This window comes from Erythrolamprus reginae, chromosome 10, assembly GCF_031021105.1.
Source record: "Erythrolamprus reginae isolate rEryReg1 chromosome 10, rEryReg1.hap1, whole genome shotgun sequence".
NCBI lineage: Eukaryota > Metazoa > Chordata > Lepidosauria > Squamata > Dipsadidae > Erythrolamprus > Erythrolamprus reginae.
The window spans coordinates 35,710,783-35,737,327 of NC_091959.1; the positions used below are offsets into that span (position 1 = coordinate 35,710,783).

Consider the following 26,545-nt stretch of genomic DNA (forward strand, 5'->3'; position numbering starts at 1 on the left):
CAGAAGTGGGGAACTGTGGCCCCTTTGTAACTTGGGGACTACAACTCCCAGAATTCCTGAGCCAACATGCCTCACTCAGGAATTCTGGGGGTTGAAGTCCACAAGTCATAATAGGGCCTTAGTGCCCCACCCGTGCTTTAGAGTAAGAGGGGTCTCAGTTTGTACCTCTTGGCTTCTCGCAGGAACTTTTCCCGCACCCCTTTACATCTGGAGATGGGAAACCAGGTGCGTATATGGCTTTTTCCTTTGGGTGAGGATGCGCTGGCTGGCACCTGCGGGAGCTCTTCCCCACTGATCTCCCCAAAGAGGATGCCAGCTTGGCTATTGCCTCCACCCAGCTGTCTTTTCCTCCCTAAGAAAGTGGTGTTCAGAGTAGCTGGGAAATATTAATGGAAATAGATGAGGTCATGAAATACTGCACCGAGGGGGGGAAAAGTCAGACACATTTGCTTGGGAAAGTGAGTGTTGATATGTCTTGGTGCAGCTGGGCTGCGGGATCTTCGACATACGCAGAGCAGAGTTAAGGAAGAGTGTGGATTATTATTATTATTATTATTAATAATAATAATAATTATTATTATTATTTATTAAATTTGGATGTGTGATACAGCCAGACTTAGTATACTAAACAAATATTATTTACATATATATATATTTACAAGCACAAAGCAGAAATAGCAAACTGCACATAGCAGCACGAAACAGAATATACTTCCCCTCAAGTAAAGGCAAAAAGGTGAATGAGCTATCCAGCCTCATCGACAGGAGAGAGTGCTGGCGCCCTCTTGTGGCTAACCAGCACAAAATCCTTAAAGAGATATTGCAACTATAAAAATACAAACTACAATAGATAGTTTAACATACATAGCAACCCCAAATATCGGTGTGTACCATGTGCTAACAGTGCATGCAAAGAGTCTAGGATTGCAATGGGTCACAACCTGATCATGACCCGGAAGAAGAACAAAATTTCCTGCTGCTCTCCATGAACTATGCCCAGTGCTGAACATGGGGCTTCTGGAAAGAATTCAGACAAATTGGAAAGGCTTCCGGGAAGGACAGTGATGATGGATAGACAACCAAGAAATGGGTTGAGAAGAGGAGAGCAGATTGGGGCAAAGTTGGGGTGAAGGACTCAGGCTGGGAAGAGCAGGTTGAAGCCCATCTTCAACTGTAGAAGCTCAGTTGATTGCTAAGCTCTCTCCCTCCCTCTTTCTCTCTCCTCCTCCCTCTCCCCCTTCCTCCCCCCCTCTCTGTGAAACCCAACCTGCCTTGTAAGGACATTGTAGGAGACTTTGGAGGGAGGGGGCTACTTATATCCCTCGAGCTGAAGAAAAGGCACCCTATAAGTTTAGTGGGAGTTAGGTATGTTAATGTATAGCAGAATAGTCCTTGTTTACCAAGGTTGTGCACACAGAAAGGTTTAGATTGAGATTAGTTGTGAGTAACTACTCAGCCACACACAGATATGTTAACTTGAATTAAAGTTTACTTTGAAAAATAACAGTCTAAAACCATACATTTATTCTGACATGAGTCAGAATAACAATCCAAATACAGTGTTCCCTCGATTTTTGTGGGTTCAAACTTCGTGAAAAGTCTATACCACGGTTTTTCAAAAATATTAATTAAAAAATACTTTGAGGTTTTTCCCCCTATACCACGGTTTTTCCTGCCTGATGACATCATATGTCATCGCCAAACATTCGTCCACCTTTAATAAATATTTTTTAAAATAAACTTTAATAAATAAACATGGTGAGTAATAATCTAAATGGTTGCTAAGGGAATGGGAAATTGCACTTTAGGGGTTTAAAGTGTTAAGGGAAGGCTTGTGATACTGTTCATAGCCAAAAATACTGTATTTACTTCCGCATCTACTTTGCGGAAATTCGACTTTCGCGGGCGGTCTCGGAACGCATCCCCCGCGAAAATAGAGGGAACACTGTATTGTGAAATACATAGTCTTTTGTACCAGTTGTCTTTGTCATAATCAGCAAAGATATCAAGCTTAAACACATTTTAGCTACAATATATAACTACAATACAGAGACATTGCAGAGTTTACCTACAGTGAGTAGCCAGACAAAGAGAAACAGAGAGTCCAAAGAAAAAAGCTGTGAACTCTTGCTCCCTCTTGTGGCAGTCTGCAACACCTGCAGCCAATATATTGCCAACTCAACAGTTATGGACAGACTCCTAACAAGGTAGATGGGCAAAGAACTTTGAGGAAAGATTCCTGAAGAGAAGATTGCAGCTGGAAAAAGGCCACACCAGCAAGAGTCCAGATATCCCTCTCTTGCCAGAGGGCAAGATTAAGGGATTTAAGAGACAGGAAAGCAGATTCCCATGTAGGGTAATAAAAAGCCTTTAAAAAGGAGCCATTGGAAAGCTGGAGTCTCTCTTCATATTTCATTGTGTGCGTGTGCTTAAATTTGGAACCTGATGGACACGGGATGGATTAAGGGGCAAGGGATGGATTAAAAGATCTGCAACGGGAGAACAATATAATTGTCACATTCTGTGGTGCTGGATCTCTTTATGGACTATTAAAAAAATCCCATTGTTTTTAATTAACTTATGAAGCCCATCATGACTTGGGCTATTTTTATGGCTCAAGCTACATAGCTGCTCCAAATGGAAGTCGGAGCCCAGGATTGTCGAGAACCCGCGATGGGCTGTTGGTGGCCGAGATGGACCTGAATCTTTGCAGACAAGTTAATGATGAATGGAATTTCAGGGTAAGACTTTTCCCACCTCTAAGCTCTCCACTGTGTATGTCTGATGTGAGAATTTGGGACTCTGCTGCCTTTTATTCTTCTCAATGTCATCTTTTTTATGTGTGTTCTGGAGAAACACATCTGTCCTGGGAAGGTTCTGCAAAAAATTATCATCGACAATTGGAAAAGAATATTGTCTTTGAATATTGAAGATAACACCTTTGAAGAGTGTTCGGAAACTTCAGATCGTGCAGAATGCAGCCGCGAGAGCAATTGTGGGCCTCCCCAAGATATGCCCATGTCTCAACAACACTCCGCGGCCTGCACTGGCTGCCAATCAATTTCCGGTCACAATTCAAAGTGTTGGTTATGACCTACAAAGCCCTACATGGCATCGAATCAGAATAACTCTAAGATCGCCTTCTGCCGCACGAATCCCAGCGGCTGATTAGGTCCCACAGAGTTGGCCTTCTCCGGATCCCGTCGACTAAACAATGTCGTTTGGCCGGCCCCAGGGGAAGAGCCTTTTCTGTGGCGGCCCCGGCCCTTTGGAACCAACTCCCCCCGGAGATTAGGACTGCCCCCACCCTCCTCGCCTTTCGTAAGTTATTAAAAACTCATCTTTGCTGCCAGGCATGGGGAAACTAACACACACCCCAATTGTCAAGGCTGGTGTATGGTTTGATTGATTATGTTTATTTGTTGTGAGCCGTCCCGAGTCCTCAGAGAGGGGCGGCATACAAATCTAATTATTATTATTATTATTATTGTTGTTGTTGTTGTTGTTGTCTTCAATCTAAGTGACCAAAGGGAACCAGACTGTTAAAGGATATTTGCCATACAATCTAAAATTCTAGGAGTTGCAGTCCACAAGTTACGAAAAACACATTCATGATCCTTGTTCTGAAAAGTTTTAAAACTTTTCTTTTGAAAAAAAGTGCTCTAATTTAAACACGAATAATTCCATCACAATGGTGGAACATTTGGTATTCCTCTAAGGCAGTGTTTCCCAACCTTGGCAACTTGAAGATATCTGGATTTCAACTCCCAGAATTCTGGGAGTTGAAGTCCAAATATCTTCAAGTTGCCAAGGTTGAGAAACACTGCTCTAAGGGATTACCTAAAACAGATGTCAGCAACCTGTGGCTCCCGAGACGCATGCAGCTCTTTGGGTCCTCTGCGATGGCTCCCTGTCCCATCACTGGCTGCCCCAACCCCTCACCCTCCCTCGCCTGGCCTGAGATGATAAGGGCGATGGCAGGATGTGCGACAGCAGCCAAAAAAGGCAATGCAATCCTAAATTGCATTAGCAGAGGGATACAATCAAGATCAAGTGCGGTATTAACACCACTCTATAAAGCAGGGGTAGGCAAAGTTGGCTCTTCTATGACTTGTGGACTTCGATTCCCAGCATTCCTGAGCCAATCATGCTAGCTCAGGAATTCTGGGAGATGAAGTCCACATGTCATAGAAGAGCCAACTTTGCCTACTGCTGCTATAAAGCCTCAGTAAGACCACACCAAAATACTGCATCCACTATAAAAAATATAGTTGAGACTCTAGAGAAGAGCAACCAAGATGATGAGGGGACTGAAGGCTATGTGATGAACTGTTGTTGCAGGAACTGGGCCTGGCTAGTCTAGTGAAGAGGAGGACCAGGGGGGACATGATAGCAGTCTTCCAATATTTGAGGGGCAGCTACAGAAGTCAAGCTATTTTCCAAGGCACCCGAAGGCCAGACAAGGAATAATGGATGGAAAGAAGAGATTCAACCTGAAAATAAGGAGGAATTTTCTGATAGAACAATCAACTGATGGAACAGAAGTCTCCTTCGGAGGTTATGGGAGCTTCATCAATTTCAAGAAGATGCTGGACTGCCATCTGTCAGAAATGGTGTAGGGTCTCCTGCTTGAGGGCAGGACTAGATAAGGTCCCTTCTAATTCCATCATTCAATATTCAGTGATTTACCAAAACGTGTCTGCTTCCCACCAATTTTTAAAAAGTTAGGTCCCACAGAGTTGGCCTTCTTCAGGTCCCGTCGACTAAACAATGTCGTCTGGTGGGCCCCAGGGGAAGAGCCTTCCCTGTGGCGGCCCCGGCCCTCTGGAATCAACTCCCCCCAGAGATTAGAACCGCCCCCACCCTCCTTGTCTTTTGCAAATTACCTGTATCGCCAGGCATGGGGAAATGAGACACCTCCCCCAGGTTTTTTATATTTTATGTATGGTATGTGTGTGTTGCATGGTTTTTAAACGATGGGGCTTTGCAGATGTTTTTAATATTAGATTTGTTTCATTGTAACATTGCTATTATTGTTGAGCCGCCCCGAGTCTTCGGAGTGGGGCGGCATACAAATCTAATAAATTATTATTATTATTATTTGCAGCAACAGCTGAAAATGACTTGTCCCCCCCCCCCCCCTTTTCCAGATGACTGGACGGTATGAGATGTACGCAGAGGAACTTGCTGCCTTTGTCCAACCCGATTTTGTGCCCAATGTCGTACGGGAGTGACGTCTCTGCCCACAGTGACGGCTCTTCTCCAGATATTTCCATCTGTTCAGGAATGGCCTCTTCTTCCTGAACCGTCTCCTCCCGACGGGTCTCCTGTCTTATATTAAAAGCTGCCCTGATAATATCTCAGTTGCAAAAGGTGTTGTGAATGTGGACAAGCATAAGGAAAACTAAACAATACAAGGGCTAGGGAAATGAGAAGGAAAATACAGGGGGTGGACAAAAAAATGTTTGAACATGTTCCAATCAATCAAAACTTGACATATTTTTAATGTTTTTTTTAAAATTCTGTTATTTGATGTTTTTTTAAACTACCTTTTTTTTTTTACAGAAATTTAAGGAAATGGGTTATAACCTTCTATAAATGGCAGACCTCTCAGACTTTCAAAGAGGCCAAATTGTTGGTGCTCGAATGGCAGGCGCTAGTGTAACAGAAAGTGCCCGAATGTTTGGCGTTTCAAGAGGTCATGTCTCAAAAGTCATGACTGCTTTTGAAAGAGAAGGGAAAACGTCCTCAGCCAAGCACAGGTCTGGTCGAAAGTCGAAGTTGTCTGAGAGAGAGACCGTCGGACTCTGAAGCGAATTGTTAGAGCGGATCGCAAGACCGCAGCTCCTAAAACCACTGCAGAGCTCAATAGACACGTACAGAACCCAGTTTCCACAAAAACTTTGAAGGGAGCTTCACAAATCTGGATTTTCAAGGTGTTTCCATTTTTTTGTCCACCGAACAAGCCTGGTGGTCCGCAGCCCAGCCCAGCTCCCCGAGGGAAGGGAAGGGGCCCAGATGGGGCTCTCCTTGAGGCTGCGGGTGGGCTGGGATCACTTGGCCCATTCCATCTTTAAAATGAAAAAAAAAATAGCCTAAGCGTGCTCAAGAAAGCAGGCTTTATTGAATGATTTACAAACAAATATACTTTCGCGTATAAAACTTATTTTGCAGTTTTTCTTCCCTTTTGCTGCCATGTGATCATGAAGTTTGCATAAACATTTACTTGTTCAGAGCACCTGAAGGAGGAAGCGTGTTTTGACTGCTCCCCCTGTGCCTTCCTTTGCCCCAACAGCTCAGCCAGGAAGGCAGAACGCAAAGCCCCTTCAGCACCAAGATTGGGGAGCCCCTCCTTCTCCCCCCAGGGCGGTTGGCCCACCATCCCGTCTCAAAGGGCCCACCTCAGCTGCGGGAAGGTTTCCTTTGTGAACGTGCCCGCCTCGTCACCAAGCGATGCTTCCGGCGGGTGGAGCGCCATCCTCACCCTGCTGTGCTTCCGCTGGGCTCAGTCTAGGGGGAACCCCTGAGAAGCAGCACCCTAAAACTGGAGGCTCGAAGGCGAAGCAGCAGCGTCTTAAGCCTTCACTACTGATGAACACGACCGTTACGACGAGCAGGCGAGGTGGGAAGAGCACGGGAGCCTCGACCATACTGAAGGGTTTGAAAGCTGGACTCCTCTCCCTGGGCAACGGCTGCAGAAAGTCCCAAGAGAGACAATCCAGATGGGAACAAGAGCCCCCCCCCCCCCAAAAAAAAACCAACAACAGGTCACTGGCCTTACCCACTTCATCGGCTCACCCCCCCGACTCCCTTTCTTTGGGCTCGAAGCTTCCCTTGGACCACTTCAAGGAGGTTCCCCAGAATTCTCTTGCCATGAAGAGGCACTTGCAAGAATCGGACCATAGAGCGGTCATTTCAAGCCATCAGGGAAGCTGCCCCCGTCCCGTCCCCCCCTCAGCTGGGAGCAAGTGGGGTGTTGAGGTAGAAACCTGGGCCTCCCAGAGGGGCGACACCGAGCAGCTGGGAGTCCCTGGTGGATTTCCCGTCTCCCTGCCCTTGTCCTGGATGCTTTCGGCCCTTCAAAACGGCAAGTCCTATTTGGCCTTGCTGGGGCCACTCCAAAGCTGGCAGGGCAAGCTTGAGGCCCAGCGTGGCCGTTACCTGGGCAGCTAAGTGGGGGCCAAGGGATGGGGAAAGCAGGCCCACGGCTTCACTCGGGTGGCAAGAGGATGAGGACGGCTCAAAATGCTCAGGCGAGCATCATCTCCCGGCCGAGTTGGGCAGGGGGGAGAGCTGGCAGCACCCAGCCAGGCGGCCTCTGGGTGAGCGGGAGCCTTGGAGGAGCGCCAGGAGGAAAACGCAACGCACCGGAACCCCCAAACTAGCACCCAGAGGCAGCTGCAGTCTCTGAAACACTTTTCCGTGTTTTTTTAAAGACGAAATTAAAGCACGATCTGGACTAGTAGCCTTTTCACGAGTAATCTAATCACCAAACATCAATTCCACGGACGTCGTTCAAAAATGATCCGCAATCCACGTAAAAGGATTTTTTAAGTCCTCTGAGAAAACCTTTTTCCCCAAAAAAGGAACTCCCTCTTCGGCCAACATTGCCAAACCTCCGTCTCCCCTGAAAAGTCCCTGTGGGGGGGAATGAGGATTCAGGAGGAGCCACTGGCTGCGGTTTTTGGGGAGGGGGAGAGTCCTTCTGAGAGGGCCCCCCCTCTTTTGAACTCTGCTTTATAAGAGACTGAGTCCTTCCTTTCCTTTCTGCCTCCTCCTTCTGTTACTTGATTCAGTGGCTTGGTTTTTATCAGCAGACTATAAAACTGGGTGAATGGTAGTTAGGAAAGAGGAGCTGTGGGAAACTGGGTTTCCTTTGAGTTTCATGCCAGGGGGGTAACCTTCCGCGCCTCTAAACTTCTCATGTGCAAAAAGGTTTGGATTTCCTATTCCCAAGCCTGGCGGTGAAGCAGGCAACAGCCTGGCCAGAACAGCTCAAGAGACCCAAACTGGGAAAGACTCGGAGGGAGGGAAGGAGGAGGCTTAGGGCTGAGTGACCACAACGGATCCGGTTGTGGCATCAGAAGAGAGCAGACTCCTTTGGTTTCGGAGGTCCGTCTTCTTCAGGGAGGGGGCACTGGCCAAGTTTTGATCTGGGGCTGGAGTTGGGATCCCCCCCCTCCCAGCAAGGTCACCCCAGACAGACCCCGACTGGAAAACGTGTCCGGTTATTCGCTGCGACTGCAATGGACATTCCGCTTGAAGGTGGCGTTAAAAAATAATAATACATTCTCCTCCCTTCTGCCTCCTCTGCTTCCCACCCGGCAGAGTTTGGCAGTCGAGGCCTCCGAGCCGGGAGAGGAGGTGGCTACTGCAGTGCCGGTGAACCCAAGCCGGAGGGTCAGCTGTCTTGGTAAATGAAGAGGATGTCCTCATCTGTGCCGTAGCTGGTCCGGGCTTCCTCAAAATTATGGACACTGGTGCTGCATGTTCCTGGGGGGTGGAGAGTTAGACAGGGGAGGCTGCAAAGGACCCTCCCCCCCCTGGTGCAGACCCCTTGCAAAGGGAATGACCCCCCTCCCACAGCCCCAGAAATGAGCCCGGGCAGCTGCAGACAGGAGGTGGGCCAAGGGAGCAGTTATACTCACGGTCGGCGTAGGCAGGGTTGTTGTAGTAAATGCACCCCAGGGCTCGGTTGTAGCCACACAGGACGATGAAGTGGCCCTGGTAGTCGGGGCTACGGCAGAAACACTTCTGACCAATGGGCAGGAAGCAGCAGTACTTGACCGGGCTGGAGCAGAGGTCGCACAGCAGCAGGACGGCGTTGACCAGCACGATGGCGATGTGGCCTTGCGAGAGGTGCTCCTGGATGTCGCCGATGGTCACTGTGCTGCCGGACGAGGGATGCAGAATAAGTCTTTATGGTCACTCGGAACGCACGCCAATCGGCGTCCGTTGCATTGCCTCCAGCTCTTAAAGGGTCAACAAAGCTCTTGCGAAACATGGAGGTCCTGCTAGAAATAATTCAAATCCTCCTCCCAGAAGGGGACAACAGAAACAGATTGTGGAGTGGGGGGGTTTCTCTTTTAACAATGCTTCGAGCTCTGAGCACAGAACAATTATAAGCAGTACCCTAAAGCAGTGTTTCCCAACCTTGGCAACTTGAATATATCTGGACTTCAACTCCCAGAATTCCCCAGCCAGCGAATGCTGGCTGGGGAATTCTGGGAGTTGAAGTCCAGATATATTCAAGTTGCCAAGGTTAGGAAATACCGCCCTAAAGAGCAGGAAGCAAGCTTTCTATAATAATCTCTGCTGTCTTCATCACTTTCTGTAGGGACTTACGATACCAGGTTGCAACGCCTTGGTCTCTTCAGCCTTGAAAGACAGCGTTGAAGGGGTGACTTGATCGAAGTGTATAAAATCATGCATGGGATGGAAAAGGTGGATAGAGAAAAATTCTTTTCTCCATCACACAATACTAAGACGAGGGGCCCTCCCTAAAGCTCATAGGTGAGAAAGCGAGGACAAACAAAGGGAAATATTTCTTCACCCAGAGGGTCCTGGGTTGATGGAATTCCCTTCCAGAAGAGGTCGTGACAGTTGTCAGCCTTGATAGCTTCAAGGCAGGATTAGACAGATTCATGGATGCCAAGTTATTGAAACGGATGTCCATGTGCCGCCTCTATGTTGGTTGAAGCAGGCAGGATTCCCTTGAGTACCATTTGTTGGGGGTCAAGGGAAAGGGAGGGTCTTGCCTTCTCTTTCTGCTCAAGATCCCCAATTGGTGGGCCACTGTGGGACACAGAATGCTGGACTCAATGGGCTTTGGCCCGATTCAGCATGGCTCTTCTTACGACTGTCTATCGGAGGCGCCAAACAGGATTCATCTCTCAATTGTGCCTCTGTAGAAAGTGACCAGTGGAAAGCGGCTCCGTAGCTGTTTTCGGTAATCAAGATTGACCCAGCTTCCACGGTATCCAGTCCCTAAGGCAGTGCAGCTTCTCAACCTGCTAAATTGCCCCCCTTATGGGCAGAGATTTAGGCAAAGAACATGAGCGGAATCTTTGTTTCCACCTGTGGTTTATTTCTCTGCAATTCTGTCCCACAAATAACCGAAAGCTCAATACGGATCAGCTGCTATAATAATTAATAATAATTTATTAGATTCGTATGCCGCCCCTCTCGGAGGACTCGGGGCGGCTCACAACAATAATACATAATATACAAATCCAATATTAAAAACAGTTTAAAAACCCTTATAAAAAACAATCATACAACCAAACGAACCATACATAAATCGGAAGAGCCAAGGGGTATATCATTTTCCCCATGCTGGCGACATAGGTGGGTTTTCAGGAGTTTGTGAAATGCAAGGAGGGTGGAGGCAGTCCTAATCTCTGGGGGGAGTTGATTCCAGAGGGCCGGGGCCGCCACAGAGAAGGCTCTTCTCCTGGGTCCCACCAGACGGCATTGTTTTATCGACGGAACCCGGAGAAGGCCGACTGTGTGGGACCTAATCGGTCGCTGAGTCCTTGGAGTGGGGCGGCATACAAATCTAATAAATCATTATTATTATTATGTTGCAAGCCACCCTGAGTCTAAGAAGAAGGGTGGCAATATATATATTTATTTATTTATTATTTATTTATTAATCAGATTTGTATGCCGCCCCTCTCCGCAGACTCGGGGCGGCCCACAACAATAATAATACAATGTAAACAAATCCAATATTTAAGTTTAAGTTAATTTAAAACCCCAATTTAAAAACCAATCATACATACTAACATACCATGCATACATTTTATAAGCCTAGGGGGAGGGAAAGTCTCAATTCCCCCATGCCTGACGACAGAGGTGGGTTTTAAGGAAAATGAGGGTGGGGGCAACTCTGATATCTGGGGGGAGTTGGTTCCAAAGGGCCGGGGCCTCCACAGAGAAGGCTCTTCCCCTGGGTCCCACCAAACGACATTGTTTAGTTGACGGGACACGGAGAAGGCCAACTCTGTGGGACCTAACTGGTCGCTGGGATTCGTGCGGCAGAATATATATGAATAAATAAATAAATAAATAAATAAATAAATAGTAATAATTTAATGCAACTACGTGCACACCCTCCTTTCCTGGGTCCCCTTAAGCACAAGGTGGGTTTCTCATTTGCACCCGAAGGAGTTCCTACTCCTGACCTACACAGCCTGCTACTCTGTGGGCGCGGAGACCACGAGGCAGAAGAGCAGGTGGCTTACCTGTCACTGTGGCTCTTTGAGTGGCCATCTGCCATCCCCTTGCCAAGAAAGTTCTGCGAGTAAAAGACCACCGTGTTAGTTCACAAGCCCGAGGGAGAGGGAGGGCACTTCCCCAAGGCCAAGCGAGGCCCCGATGGAGCTTTCCAACGTCAATCCAGGCCGGAAGCCCTTCCAGGGGAATCTGTGCAGATGACCACTTAAAGAACCATCAGGATCTTCCCTGCATGAAACTGGTGCGCCCCACTCTGGCGTCCTCCATGAAGTGGAACAATCCACTTTCTTTGCGCCTTTTCTACTCGACCACCGTCATCCACGTACTTGGGGTGGAATGCCAACAGCAACCAGGGACAATCCTGCCCCTCAGTCTGCCCCCTTGCAAAGGAAGCCCCCCCCCCCCTTAAATCCTTCCTGCTTCTAGTCAGAAAAAATGGACCCACTGCTACCATCAAAATAAGCCAATCCGAAAATGCCTGGAGGTTTTAGTGTTCCCTCGACTTTCGCGGGTCCGAAGTTCATGAAAAGTCTATAGCACGGTTTTTCAAAAAATATTAATTAAAAAAATACTTCGTGGTTTTTTTTTCTATATCACGGTTTTTCCTGCCCAATGACGTCATACACCATCGCCAAACTTTTGTCCGCCATTGCTGATTGGCCGAAATGTCGGCCAATCAGTGTTGTTATCGCAAAAATTTCACCCGTCATTGCCGATGGCCTGAAATCTCAGCCAATCAGCGGTGTTATCCCGGCGTGCATTAGTACTTTTACAACTATTAAAACTTATTATAAGACATGCCCAAGATGCCTGAAGTGGTGATTGAAGATCATTAATTATGTTAATAATTTCTGCTAATTAAATAACAAAGTTAATAATGATTGTTAATAAATAATTATGTTTATAAATATCAGGATCATTAAGTGTCTTATTCACCAGTAATCATTGTGAGTAATAATCTAAATGGTTGTTAAGGGAATGGGAAATGGTAATTTAGGGGTTTAAAGTATTAGGGGAAGGCTTGTGATACTGTTCATAGCCAAAAATGGTGTATTTACTTCCGCATCTCTACTTTGTGGATATTCGACTTTTGCGGGCGGTCTCAGAACACATTCCGCGAAAGTCAAGGGAACCCTGTATTTTCAAACTACGACACACCATCATGCTCCAGAAATTCTTCCCAACTGTTATGCCAAAGGTAAGATTTGGGGGGTGGGGGGAACAAAACGCTTTGCTGGTTTCTGCACATGGAAGAACATCAGTTTGGTCCAGTGATGTAGGCACCAGGCTAGCAAGCAGGAGGCCACGGGTGCGAGTACTGAGTCAGCCAGAGAAAGCAGCTGGGTCAGTTTGGTCCCATCCCTCTTTTTTGGCCCAATACATCTCACAGGGTCGTCACGGGGCAAATAAGAGTAGGAAGTGGCAGACAGGGCAGGGGGGTTGGACTAGATGACCTATAAGGTCCCTTCCAACTCTGTTTTGTATTCTGTAAACCAGAGTTCTTCAAACTTGGGAACTTTAAGACTTGTGGCTGGCTGGAAAATTCTGGGAGTTGAAGTCCACAAGTCTTAAAGTTGCCAAGTTTGCGAACCCCTGCTGTAAACATTAAGCATGCTTGCCACCTTATTTGTAAAATTAATGAAGAGGAATAAAATTAAGTAAAAATAAAAACAAAAGTCAGAGGAAATTTATTGGGGAAATAAATAGAACAAGGCAGGTGGTGGTTCAACACTCTACCCTACCCCTGAGAAGTTCCCGGGGTGGAATATCTACCTGCCTCTCTACCCTCCAATCCCCCAGCATTTCCCTCCCTCCCCTGGAGCTGCCATGAGGTCCCAACAGTTCACCGGTGGCCTGCACGACCCTTCCCCGTGTCACTGACACCCTTCCTCCTGCCCTTAACCCCTCCACCCCTCTCAAAACCAAAGAGCAACCTTTCAGCCTGGGCAGGCACCAAAGCATCCGACGTTCACGTCTGTATCTGAGTTCAAGGTATTTGAAACCGCCTGTATGTGGAACCTTTTGCCTTTTCCTACTAGTAGTAAGTGGGCTCTCCATCCTTCCCTCCGCGTCCTCAAGGAGAGGGAATGGGGAACAAACGGGTCCATCAACATCCATCCTTCTCCAACTCTTCCTTCCAAGCAAGCAGCCACCCTATGCCTTGGGATGTTCCCTAGGAATGTCCAAGGAACATTCCCACCCAGTGCAGGGGAGCCACAAATCGTGAGAAATGAGAATGCGGGGGACATTGCAAGTGACATGGAGAGCGGTCAAGCCGAAATGGATTTTCTCCGGGTCCCATCAACTAAACAATGTCGTCTGGCAGGCCTCAGGGGAAGAGCCTTCTCTGTGGCGGCCCCGGTCCTCTAGAATCAAGTTCCCCCCGGAGATCAGAACCGCTCCCACCTTCCTTGCCTTTCGTAGGCTACTGAAGACCCACCTATGTCGTCAGGCATGGGGAAATTGAGATACCGCTGGGCTTATATTGTTTATGTATGGCATGATTGTGTTTTAATAATGGGTTTTTAGATGTCTTTTAATATATTGGATTTGTCACATTGCTGTTTTTGTTGTGAGCTGCTCCGAGTCTCCAGAGAGGGGCGACATACAAATTGAAAAAATTATTAATAATTATTAATTTATTATTAATTATTATTATTAATAATAATAATTAATAATAATTATTATTATTTTGTCTTTTGCTCACTGACACTCCTGGTCCATGCAGAAGCAGATTCGGAACAGCATCCTTGAATATACCTAGCGTTTTTAACGGGAGGAAAAAAGTGGCCTCGGTCACTTGCTCAGCACGTCCCATCCATCTCAGGGAGATTTATTCCCCAGTGGAAGGACTCAATCCCTGCATCCAAAGGACCGTCAGTTCTCACGGCTACACCCTAAAGGCCACAGGAAGGTGGTGCAGGCTTGTTTAGGTGGCCTGGTTATAACAGATCTTGCAGATAAATAGCTGGATCACCTGCTAGAACAGACGTGGCCCGCCCGCTATCTGTGACCGGTCCACGGAGGTCGGAGTCCGCTCCAGTGCGAGGATGAAAGCGCTTACCGCGTCTGCCGGGAATCCTCAGATTCCTGCTTTCCTGATGAATCACAAGGAAAGCAGGAACTGGAGGAGTTCCGGCAGACGTGGTGAGCTCTTTCCTCCTCGCACTGGAGCAGACCCTATTATTATTATTATTATTATTATTATTATTTTATTAGATTTGTATGCCGCCCCTCTCCGTAGACTAACCTCCTACCGAGAGCGTCCGAGCACAGAAACCACGCAAACACTCCAGCGCAGTGACTGTGATGTACCGGGTTGCCGTAAAGCAAACAATTAGGGGTCTGTAGAGTGGGTCTGGGTGTTTAGGTCAGGCTAGGGTCTGGGTCTTTACAGTATTGGATAGAACTGAGTTAATTATATTAGTCTGGCCCTCTAAAAACATCCCAATTTCTCATGCAGCCCCATGGCAAAATTAATTGCCCACCCCTGTGCTAGAAGAAAGACAAAGCATTCACCGAGAGCTCACCGTTTTTCCACCAGCACCTTGCAGGCCCTTGCTTGGGCAAACAGTTGGTTTACACGGTTCTCCTCTGTGTCAAAGTGTTTTCTATAAAAAGACTAAAGACAAGGAGCCATGTCAGAGGACCAAGCCTTCTCCTGGCGGAAAGCCCAGGGAGGGGCTGCTGGGATCTCTAAGAGGAGCCTCCCTCTGCCTCCCCAGAGAGAATACAAGTGGGGCAGCCGCCTGTCAACGAGGATCATCTTGGAAGACTCCACAGAAGGCCTGTGAGCAAAGGGCCAACCCAGGGGTTTCTAGTGGACAGCAGATGGCCACGGCTGCGAGTCTACAGCCATGGCTCTTAAGAGAGTGCGAGCGTCCCTCCTAGGATGGTGTCTGGAGCAGCAGCATCCAAACAAGCTACCTGGTTTTTGTAGCCCTTGTCCACGCCCAGCGTCTGGGTGCAGAAGAGATGCTTCACCCCAAAGTGACACATCAGGTACGCCAAGTCAATTGTCCAGATACTTTTGGTCAACTGGAGGTCCCGGACTGCTTTCTGGAAGTCTTCATCATTCAGCAGGTTCAGGTACCTGAGGTCAGGTCAGGTGGATGGGACCAGGGTGGGCATCAGAGGCAAAAGGAGGGGAGAAAAACAAGCAAACCACCCTTAAAATCCATGGAGTTCACGGACCACACACTACCTCCGCCCCACTCCCAGTTCAAGAGGCCAGGAGGACTGCGATTCCCGGCATGCACCAGGCCAGTGTTTCCCAACCGTGGCAACTTGAAGATATTTGGACTTCAACTCCCAGAATTCCCCGGGAAACACTGCCCCAAGCAGCTGGCGGCGACGGGGCCTGACGCGGGCGGGGCATGCCGGGAGTCGCAGTCCCGTCGGGAGACTCACCGCAGCGCCATCCTGGAGCAGGCCAGCCCGCAGTCCCAGTGGTAGAGCTGCTGCAGCGCCGGCACCTTCAGCTGCACCGGGTCCCCGACGCCCTCGGCGGCCGCCTCGGCAAGGGCGGGCGAGGGCGGCGAAGGGCCCCCGAGCTCCCCCGATCCTCCTCGCCCGGCCGCGCAAGACGGCGCCCCCGGCCCGGGCCACCCACCTGAGGACGGCGGCGCCACCCCCCTCCTCGGCCGGGCTCTTCATGGCGCTGGCGGGGCCCGGCCCGGGCTGGGCGGAGCATCGCGCGCGCGCGGGGCAGGCCGGGAGCGCCGCTCCTCTCCCGGCGAGAGGCGCCGCGCCATAGAGGCGGCGGGGCAGAGCGTCGCGTGCGCGCGCGGAGGAAGCCGGGAGCGTCGCTTCTCTCCCCGGGGAGAGCACCACGCCATAGAGGCGACGGGACAGAGCGTCGCTCGCATGGAGGAAGCCAAGAGCGCCGCTTCTCTCCCGTGGGTAGCATCACGCCATAGAGGCAGCGGTGCCGAGGGTCGCGTGCGCGCGCGGAGGAAGCCGGAAGCGCCGCTTCTCTCATGGGGGTAGCGTCACGCCATAGAGGCGACGGGAGAGAGCGTCACTCGCGCGCGCGGAGGAAGCCAGGAGCGCCGCTTCTCTTCTCTTCCGCCTCTTCCTCCGCCATCGGACTTCTCGGGCCGCCATGTCCATCGGGGTGCCGATCAAGGTGCTGCACGAGGCCGAGGGGCACATCGTCACCTGCGAGACCAACACGGGCGAGGTCTACCGCGGGAAGCTCATCGAGGCCGAGGACAACATGAACTGCCAGGCAGGGCCGGAGGCAGGGAGGGCGAGGGGCCTGGGGAGCGGGTGTCTCTCTCTCTCTCTGGGGCCTAACCGCCGCTCCCTCCCTTCTCCCCCCTCCCCTCAGATGTCCAACATCACGGTGACCTACCGGGACGGCCGCGTGGCGCAGCTGGAGCAGGTCTACATCCGCGGCAGCAAGATCCGCTTCCTGATCCTGCCGGACATGCTGAAGAACGCACCGATGCTGAAGAGCATGAAGAACAAGAACCAGGGCTCGGGCGCCGGGCGCGGCAAGGCCGCCATCCTCAAGGCCCAGGGTGGGTGACGGCGGGAGGGGCGGAGGCGGCCGGGGGACCGGACAGATGCCCCTTGCGCCCCACCTGCCGCCGCCTCAGCTCTTCTTTTTTTTGGGGGGGGGGGGGCGTCTGGCACAAAGGGCACCGCACGTCTTAAGTCCTCAGCGGCGGGGGTCGAGTCAGGGCTGCCGTTAAAAGCAGTCGGGGATGCGTTGGTGACCGCCCCCCATGAAACCTTAGTGTTCAGGGTCCCCCTCGGGGTGACCCCCCCCTGTCACTTCTTCTCGGGGCGGAGGAGGAGGGGCTGAGTGGAGGGATTTCAAGAGCTGCCCTGAGGAGGATGGGGAGGCTTTGCATCTTCAGCCACTGCTGGACCACCTTTTGCATCCTCCCCCTCCCTCACCATTGAGGGCTGCGAATGGAACTCCAAAAGTGCAGAGGTCCCAGCAAGAGTGAAATGCTGAAGGCAGCGGTGAGCTAAGAGCCGGAACGCTAAATTGCGCTTGCTGCAGCAGCTCGTAAGTTCTTACGGGGCCAGCGCGATTTTGCTACTACACCTGTGAAGGTAGCAAAATCGCGCATGGAGCTGCAGGTGTGCCCGTGTCTCGGCGAGGTTTTTCTTGCTTCCGCGCATGCTAAAACACGGGCTCACATGCGACTCCATGCGTGATTTTACTACTTCCACAGGTGTAGCAGCAAAATCGCGCTGGCCCCGCAAGAACATACGAGCCGCGGCAGCGAGCACAATTTAATGTTCTGCCTCATAGCCCACCGCTGGCTGGAGGAGAGAAAGAGATGTGTGTTGCCTCTTGTGGAGAAGGGATTTTGATTGGCTTTAAAGTGGCACAAGCAACTACCTGCCACTTTCTCATCTCTTTAGTGCTCTCTGAACCATCTGTGCCCTCAGACCGGCTCCTTACCAAGTCCGGCATGACTGGGTTGGGTGTCTTTGTGTTTGTCCTTTGCTGCTGACTTCCATGTTTCTGTTTTTCTTCAGTGGCTGCAAGAGGAAGGGGACGAGGAATGGGTCGTGGCAACATTTTCCAGAAGCGGCGGTAACTTGGGATCAAACCCTGCTTGGAGAGAAACTGTGCTAGTTGTACTTGTGTGTACTTTAATAAATTTTTTTTTTACAAAATAGGAAGAGAGCAACTGCCTGTTGTTGACTTAACTGTGACATTGATTGGCTGGTTGTAGTAGCTATGGTTCACGACTCAGGAGCGGTTTTTAAAAAAATAAAAACTGAAATTAATTGAAACTGAAAGCAGTCATCTACCTTTTAGGTGATATTAATAAGACAATCTTTGAAGGTAGCTTTCTTATGAGAGGTTTAGTAAACAAGGTGTGAACAGTATTAAAAGAATGGTCATGAGCTTAAAAATGTCCTGTTTGATTTTTTGAATAATTTATTGTACATTTAATCAATCAGTAAACCCACGTGTTTGGGTAATGCATAAAATAAAAACCGACATGTCCATAAAATCGAAATCATGATAAAGTATAAGACCTCTTATTAGTGCTTCCTTTAATTTAAATTTGATTTTTCTTCTTCCAATTTTTGCAAAATGCAGAATAATGCTTTAAAAGGTTTAACTAGCAATTTATTTATCTTATTTTTGTGTTCACTCGTACGCTTTTAAAATTTTAATTATCTTTGAGCATGCAATGGTGGATTGGCGAGATAAGTAGAGGATGAAGTGCTTGGTTTGGTCTCCGAGGTTATGAAAACCTTTTAGACCAGAATTGGGAATTTCATTGCAAAGGAGAGTATCATATTGCATATTGAGAAAAGAAAGTTTGCCTCCCTCTGATGGAAGGTGGCCGGTGCTCCTGCCTGCTGAATCCATTTTGGCCATTGCCTCTGCTGCCTACAGACCTCTCAAGCAGAGAGCCTCTACATCAGGAAGCTGCAAGTCTTACAAGCAGGAGTCTTAGCTTTGACTATAACAGAATAGCAGAGTTGGAAGGGATCTTGGAGGTCTTCTAGCACAGCTCTTTATTCAGGCAGGAAGCAAAGTTGGCTCGTCTATGACTTGTGGACTTCAACTCCCAGAATTCTTGAGCCAGTCATGCTAGTTCAGGAATTCTGGGAGTTGAAGTCCACATGTCATGGAAGAGTCAACTTTGCCTCCCCCCTGCCCTATAAAATTTCAGCCAAATGGTTATCCAACATCCTCTTAAATTAGCAGCTTTTCCCCCTCAGGTGTTTAAGATTGGCTACCCGAGGCTCAGAGGATTGCATTTTGAGGGGTGCGGGTGGCAGAATTTATTTGCATCTTGAAAGTTTTTTATGTAAAGGACTCCAGTTTTCTCTCAATAGTCAGAGCCACAGATGTTAAACCCCAATTGAGTAATGCATTCTACAAAACCACTTGTGTCTAACTGGCCCGCCGTGGCTTAGATGTCACCACTGTATTTTGCATGGCCCAAATTGATTTGTTTTTTTTGGAGGGGGAGGCTTTTCCTGTTATTAAATGGAGGAGTGCCCATTTCTCCTTTCTCCATGAAGGACTGTCGCTGGTCTTCCTCGCAAGGGGTGTTAAATCCAAGCCACCTTGTACTGGATGGATGAGAAAAGCTTCCCTGGGACCAAGGCTCAGTTGAAAGTGTGAAAGTTTGAGAGAAAGGAAGGCAAAAGAAGGGAATTCCCATTGCGAAGGAAAAGGTTATGAACAGCTCAACAGGAGTTTTCTGACAGCATGAGGGCTCTGCAACTCTGCCGAATATTTGCGGTGCAGTGTTTTCATTCTCTCTCCAGGAAAGTCGTTTACTCTCACAAATCACATACCAGGAGGTATCTCTGCTGAACTGGGCTTGCCCAGGTGACTGTTTATCCCTGGACATAAGGCAGAGATACCGTCCCAGCCTGAGCAGAAAGCACAGAGGTGTTTGAAGGCCAGACGTACACAAAGAGCAGAAACACTAGAAACCAAAGACAAAACACCTGCGCAACCCCCGTTTGTCTCTCCTTGAGTCCCTGCGGTGCCATCGGTCACATGTTTGGGCTGCAGACACCGACATGCCTCACATTCCACCCTCCTTTGTTCGGAGGGGGGGAGGGGGAGGAGGCTTAGCTGTGCCATCCCAGTGCCGTCTCGGCCCCGTCCAGTCTTCCCACGCTGTTCTCACGCGGCCTGGGAAAGGATGGGCTCAGGGCCGGCTTGCCCCGTGCGCCTCCCCACAACGGCCCAGCATCTCTGGGTGGCCTCCTTTGGTGGCATCACGGTAAGTGACCAGCCTGACTGGGTGCATGTGAGAAAGCCCGAGTGGCAGGAAGGCTGGGGCGAGGGGAGCTGGCCAGAAAGACTGAGAAGGGCTCAAGCAAGTGGGCAGGTGCGGCATCTTTTCCACGTCAGAGCTTCCACAGTCTTCCCTCCACGCTCAGTCACCTTTCACAGGCCTGCTGGTGGAAGCAGTGGCTGGCCAGTGGTGGGACCCCCTCTTGCAGCAACAGGCCGGTTCGGGGCCCGCTGGGGGCCTCAGGGGTGCCGTCCAGGGCTTCGTAGATGGTGGGCAGAGTGGTCTGCCGGCTGAGCCGCTTCCGTAGGCCCACCAGCAGAGGCTGCGGCATGGAGGAGACGTCCTCGTTGTTGCCCAGGTCGATCCAGGCCAAGGCGGGGAAGATGGCCGTGTCCTTCATGGCCTCGGTGAGGTCCTTGGCGGTGGCCCGGGTCAGGTGATTCCCGTTGAGCGAGAGGTGGATGAGGCTGGGCAGGGAGCGTAGGGAAGGCATCAGGAAGCACAGACCCTCGTCCTTCAGGCCGGTGAAGCTCAGGTCGATGGAGAGGAGGCATTCTCCGCCACCCTCCTGCAGGTAGCGGGCCAGGTGCCGGAGGTCCCGCGTGGAGAGGGGGACCCCTGAGAGGTGGAGGGCTTCCGGGCTGAGCCTCTTCTGCAGGCGGCTCTTCAGGCTAAAGAGAGGAGGAGGAGGAGGCGAGAGAGAAACAAGGAAGGGGGGCTCCCTTCAGAAAACCCAGGGTATGTGCGTAGGGGAACAATACACAACAAACCGCATCGCACAAAGGCTTCCGCCAGACTACTGGGATCAGGTTTGGGGTGCAAAGGGCCCTGAGGCAGCCAGCGTTGGCATGGCTGCATTGCCAAAGCCTGTTGTAGCCCAGCAGCCTTGTGGCTTGCTAGAAACAGAAGATTGACAGCAGAAAAAGACCTCATGGTCCATCTAGTCTGCCCTTATACTATTTCCCATATTTCATCTTAGGATGGATCTAGGTTGATCCCAGGCATGTATAAATTCAGTTCCTTTGGATTTACCAACCACGTCTGCTGGAGGTTTGTTCCAAGCATCTACTACTATTTCAGTCAAATAATATTTTCTCACGTTGCTTCTGATCTTTCCCCCAACTAACCCCTTATTCTTGGGTTCACTTTCCTATTAAAAACACTTTCCTCCTGAACCTTATTTAACCCTTTCACATATTTAAATGTTTCGGTCATGTCCCCGCTTTCCCTTCTGTCCTCCAGATTATACAGATGGAGTTCATGAAGTCTTTCCTGATAAGTTTTATGCTTAAGACCTCCCACCGTTTTTGTAGACCGTGTTTGGACTCGTTCAATTTTATCAATATCTTTTTTGTAGGTGAGGTCTCCAGAACGGTACACAGTATTCCAAATGGGGTCTCACCAGCGCACTATATAGCAGGATCACAATCTCCCTCTTCCTGCTTGTGATACCTCTAGCTATGCAGCCAAGCATTCTACCTGCTTTCCCTACTGTCTGGCTGCACTGTTCACCCATTTTGAGACGGTCAGGAATGCTACAGGATGAGCCAGCTGTTTTGGCCAAGCCGCCCAACCCTCCCTGGGCAGATGTTCATCGGTCAAGGAGTTTGTAGAAGTCTTCCAGACGAAGACGGGAGTGGGGTGGGGAGGCACCTCTTTGGGTCCAGTTCCCCCTCCTCCCACCCAGGGGAGAGAGAGCGCTGTGGGCTGGGCTTGCTCTGGGTCCTGGCTGCCTGGGGAGGGGGGCGGCCTTGGCCGAAGGGGGGCAGGATGACACGGGGGAGGTGCCGACTTCGGCTGACCGCCTGTCTTGGCAAGCCATCAGTAGGAGGGAGGGGATCTTCAAAGGCCGGTGCGTGGAGGAGCGCTTGAAAGGAGCAAGGGTCCTTCACACAATTTGGCCCTGTGTGTTGTGGGTGGGAATCCAGGCCCTGTCCGATCGCACTGCGTGCACTGGGCTATCGGACTCTGCCGTATTCTGTTGGGAAGGCTGCTCGCTTTCTTGCTTTGGATTTTGGCTCTTGAGGGGCGCACGTCCCTCCCTCTAAGACTGGCCACCCCCTGCAGGTCCCCCACCAAGCAGGGCCTTCTTTGGCCCGCCCTTCCCGCTTACCTGCCGTGGGGTTTGCGGTGGGGCAGCCCATAGCGATGCCGTTTGGAATGGGGACTCAAGTGGTAGATCAGCTGCCGGCAGATCCGGTCGGAGGATTTCCACGGGTCGTATTCCTGAAAGCGGGGAAGGGGCAGCCGTGGGGAGGTGGCCCCTCAGCCTCCCACTGGCGCCCTTGCCAAGTCCTCACGCCCGGAGCTCTGCTGTTGAGGGCTACCTGGGCGGCAGGGCAAGCTCAGCCCCAACGCCCCCCCACCAGCTGTTTCGCCTTTCCAAAGGCCGGGACTCAAACCGTTGGGGACCACACCAAACCTCCCTTCTGGAGGACCCTCTGAGGTCCAAGACCTTTGCCAGGACAGGACTTGCAAGGGCTAAGAGAATCCCAAGAGATGGAGCTGCTTCCCTGACTGCTCACCCCCCCACTCCAGGCAGCATCAGGACATAAAGAAAGGGGGCCATCCTTGGAGGAGGTCCTGCTTCTAGTCCTAAAGAGCAGCTGGGAAGGAGAAAGCCAATTGGCAGAGTCTGCAAAGACTTCCCATTGGTTCCTCCCCACCCCACCACAAATGCAACGTGGGAAATTCCATGTCTCCCTGATGTTTTGAATCTGGAAGAAGGATAGCTGCAGTGTCGTGGGAGGGAGCCAGGGGGCGCTCTGGCCTGCCTCCACTCCTTTCTCTCTTCAGGCTTGGAGGAGGGGGGGGGAGAATCAGGCTCTGTATGGCTGGGGAATTCTGGGAGTTGAAGTCCAGAAATCTCCAAGTTGCCAAGGTTGGGAAACACTGCCCTAGGGTAGGTGTCGTCCCCCTCCACACACGGAGATAAGGGGCCTGGGGGTGCTCACCTTTTTGGGGCACTGGAGGTCTCTGGCCAGGCTCATGAGGAGGTCGTGGGAGATGGGGTCCACCAGGTTGAGGAAGGTGGCCTTCTTGTAGAGTACGTCGTTGAGGAAGGTGCCCTCCAGGCCAAGGTCCTAAATAATAATAATAATAATAATAATAATAATAATAATAATAATAATAATAATAATAATAATAATACTGTAATAATAATAATACTGTAATAATAATAATAATAATAATAATAATAATAATAATAATAATTTATTAGATTTGTATCCCGCCCCTCTCCGAGGACTCGGAGCGGCCCACAACAAGCAACACAATGTACAAATCCAATATTAAAAAACAATATTGAAACCCTTATTAAAAACAATCATGCTACCCAAACAAATCATACATAAAACGGAACAGTCAAAGGGGTATATCAATTTCCCCATGCCTGGCGACATAGGGGGGTTTTCAGGAGTTTACGAAAGGCAAGGAGGGTAGGGGCAGTCCTAATCTCTGGGGGCAGTTGTGGGACCTAATTGGTCAGTGGGATTCGTGCGGCAGAAGGTGGTCCCGAAGGTATTCTGGTCTGATGCTATGAATGGCTTTATAGGTCATAATCAACACTTTGAATTGTGACCGGAAACTGATTGGCAGCCAGTGCAGGCTGCGGAGTGTTGATGAGACACGGACATTACGGGGGAGGCCCATGGTTCCTCTCGCGGCTGCATTCTGCACGATCTGAAGTTTCCGAACACTTTTCAAAGGTAGCCCCATGTAGAGAGCGTTGCGGTAGTCGAACCTCGAGGTGATGAGGGCATGAGTGACTGTGAGCAGTGACTCCCGGTCCAAATAGGGCCGCAACTGGTACACCAGGCAAACCTGGGCAAACGTCACAGCTGAAAGATGGTGCTCTAATGTTAGTTGTGATCGAGGAGCTCGTCTGAGTTGCGGACCCTCTCCGAGGGGGTCAGTAGTTCCCCCTCCAGGGTAATGGACGGACAGATGGAATTGTCCTTGGGAGGCAAAACCCACAGCCACTCCGTCTTGTCAGGGTTGAGTTTGAGCAGGGCAAAGAACGGAAAAGCGGCTAAGGCCTGGGGAGGCCCTGGACAGGGGGGCCCACGCCCAGCGGGGAAGGGAGGTCCCTGGAGAAGGAAGCGCAGACCTCGGCATGGGGTGGCTCCAAGGACTACAATGAGGGCATCCTTACAGCTGCAGCCCTTCAAACTCTCTCAGTTTCTCCCCCAGTTCCTAGCTACAGTTCTCCAGCCAGCTGAACCAACTAGATTTCCGGATGGGAAAAATGGTCTGAAGACAGCTGCCTCCCTCCTGCCTTTTCTCAAGTCCTGGAATGCGAGTGGGGGTCTTATCCTCTGCCCAGTCCCACTGCCCTCCCCCCTACTTCCTGCTCTGGTGCCTGGCGTAGCATCTCTCTGAATCAGGGCAACACTTCTGGCATCGGACCAGAATACCTTCGGGACCGTCTTCTGCCGCACGAATCCCAGCAGCCGATAAGGTCCCACATAGTCGGCCTTCTCTGGGTCCCGTCGACTAAACAATGTCATCAGGAGGGGCCCAGGGGAAGAGCCTTCTCTGTGGCGGCCCCGGCCCTCTGGAATCAACTCCTCCCAGAGATTACCCTCCTTGCCTTTCATAAGTTACTGAAATGACATGGGGCAACTGAGGTATCCCCAGGCTATGTTTTATGTATGGTATGACTGGGTTGTTTGATTATTTTAATTATATGGGTTTTAAATGTCTTTTTAAATATTGGATTTGTTACACTGTTTATCACTGTTGTGACAGGGGCGGCATACAAATCTAATTAATAATAATAATAATAATAATAATAATAATAATAATAATAATAATAATTATTATTATTATTATTATTATTATGCGGAAAGACACACTGACTGAACCCAACAACTGACAAGAGTCAAAGCAACTGAGTGGACCACCCAGTTGCTCTCCAGACCAGGCGTTGGGGCACTACGGAAAGCCTGGTTTGCCCCATGGAAGTGGGCCTGGACTGAATGGAATATACCCCCCCCCCGATGGGCCTCTTTCGCTTGGCACTGCTGGGGGCCTCCCAATGCCCAGGCCAGGGCCCCCCAGGAGAGCTTCCTGCAACAGGCCCCACATCTGCCCCCTTTCTGCCTCCATGTTAGAGGACTCTTTCAGTGTTGGGCTGGGGAGGGCCTGAAGTAGCAGGGAGTACAAAATCTTGCAAGTGTGTGTGCTTGGTTAATAGGTTCTGTAACAGCTTTGTTCCTTATGCCACCCGCCTTAATAAAATAAATTATTATTATTATTATTATTATTATTATTATTATTATTATTATTATTATTATTAATTAGACTTGTATGCTGCCCTCTCCGAAGACTCGGGACGGTTCACAACAACAATAAACAATGCAATACAAATCTAATAATTAAAAACTATACCTAAAACCCCACTATGATTAAAACAATCAAAATTACACAAAATTATACATAAATCTTACTAGTCAGAGAGGGGATATATTAATTCCCCCATGCCTGGCGACATAAATAGGTCTTCAGAGTCTTGCGGAAGGCGAGGAGGGTGGGGGCGGTTTGAATCTCCGGGGGGGGGAGTTGATTCCAGAGGGCTGGGGCCGCCACAGAGAAGGCTCTTCCCCTGGGTCCCACCAGACGACACTGTTTAGTCCAGTGTTTCTCAACCTTGGCAACTTGAAGATATTTGGACTTCAACTCCCAGAATTCCCCAGCCAGCTGATTATTCCATTCCATGTCTCCTACCCTTCGCTTCCCTATTTTCTGTTCTTTCTATTCTAGCCTTCTCTTCCCTTCCCCATTTTCTCCCCTCCCTCCCTCCCTCCTTGTCTGCGAGGGCTTCGGGGGCCACCCGCCCCCGCTGAGAGGGAGACGCTACCGCCGCACCGCAGCCCGAAGCAGAAGCCCAGCGCCCCGACGGCCGCACTTTTTCCCTCATCCCCTGGGCGAGCGGGCGGCCCACTTGGGGCTTCCGCGGGGCCCTTCCCGTCCCGCCGTCCCGCCCCGGTCACAGCCTCGGCTGACCTTGCGCAGAAGCCGCAGGAGCTGCAGGGCCCGGTCGTGCTGGCGCTGGCGGAGGGCGGCCTGGATTTCGCGCAGCCAGCGCACCCGCCGCACGTAGGGCGCCGCCGCCCCAGCCCGCCGCCCCGCCGGCAGCTTTCCCGGGCGCAGCAGCAGCGAGGCCAGCCGGCAGTCCGGGCCGAGGCGGCGCGGCGGCTCCTCCTCCTCCTCCGGGCGGCTCCTGCCGCGGACGGAGCCCAGGGAGCCGCCGGCCACGCCCGTCGCCCCCGGCCGGCTCAGCCGGGAGCCCATCGCCACCGCGACCGTCGCGCCGGGAAGACCGCGGGGCTCGGGCGGCGCAATGCAGCCAGCGGAGGCCCCCCTCTGGCCCGCCGGACGCCGCTCGGTGGTGCCGGGCACGTGCCCGCGGCGCGCGGCCGGGGAGGAGCCCATCCTCGGCCGAGGCTCTGGTCCCGGGGAAGGCGGTCTGCCCCGCCGCTCGACTTGCCGCCCGACACCGCCCGCCTCTCCTCAGGTCGAGCCGAGCCTCCCGCGGCAGTCCGGAGCCCCTCAGAGGCTGT

The 26,545-nt window shown here is 50.8% G+C and overlaps 4 protein-coding genes across 4 annotated transcripts in view; 2 read left to right on the top strand and 2 right to left on the bottom strand.

Annotated features, from left to right (window-relative positions):
- The window catches only part of UPB1 (beta-ureidopropionase 1), a 22,783-nt gene extending 17,425 nt beyond the window's left edge, over window positions 1-5,358 (top strand). The window contains exons 8-10 of the mRNA XM_070762377.1: window positions 183-225; window positions 2,587-2,741; window positions 5,151-5,358. Coding sequence (XP_070618478.1) covers window positions 183-225; window positions 2,587-2,741; window positions 5,151-5,234 — 282 coding nt within the window. The 3' untranslated portion in view covers window positions 5,235-5,358. The remainder of the gene's footprint in view (window positions 1-182; window positions 226-2,586; window positions 2,742-5,150) is intronic.
- A 744-nt stretch (window positions 5,359-6,102) lies between these two features.
- GUCD1 (guanylyl cyclase domain containing 1) lies at window positions 6,103-16,462 on the bottom strand. Its single transcript, XM_070762380.1, is given in 9 exon segments — window positions 6,103-8,493; window positions 8,649-8,890; window positions 14,769-14,860; window positions 15,166-15,331; window positions 15,649-15,872; window positions 15,874-15,927; window positions 15,930-15,980; window positions 15,982-16,034; window positions 16,308-16,462. Coding segments are annotated over 9 exon segments (1,059 nt in total). The 5' UTR covers window positions 16,393-16,462; the 3' UTR covers window positions 6,103-8,401.
- On the top strand, window positions 16,263-17,874 carry SNRPD3 (small nuclear ribonucleoprotein D3 polypeptide). Its single transcript, XM_070762379.1, has 3 exons — window positions 16,263-16,468; window positions 16,571-16,763; window positions 17,740-17,874. Exons 1-3 carry the CDS (start codon window positions 16,343-16,345, stop codon window positions 17,799-17,801), a joined length of 381 nt encoding a protein of 126 aa, XP_070618480.1. The 5' UTR covers window positions 16,263-16,342; the 3' UTR covers window positions 17,802-17,874.
- A 251-nt stretch (window positions 17,875-18,125) lies between these two features.
- Window positions 18,126-26,459, bottom strand: LRRC75B (leucine rich repeat containing 75B). Its single transcript, XM_070762376.1, has 4 exons — window positions 25,989-26,459; window positions 22,937-23,065; window positions 22,096-22,208; window positions 18,126-20,653 (listed from the first exon to the last, which is right to left on the bottom strand). Exons 1-4 carry the CDS (start codon window positions 26,415-26,417, stop codon window positions 20,128-20,130), a joined length of 1,197 nt encoding a protein of 398 aa, XP_070618477.1. The 5' UTR covers window positions 26,418-26,459; the 3' UTR covers window positions 18,126-20,127.
- Between the last annotated feature and the right edge of the window lie 86 nt (window positions 26,460-26,545).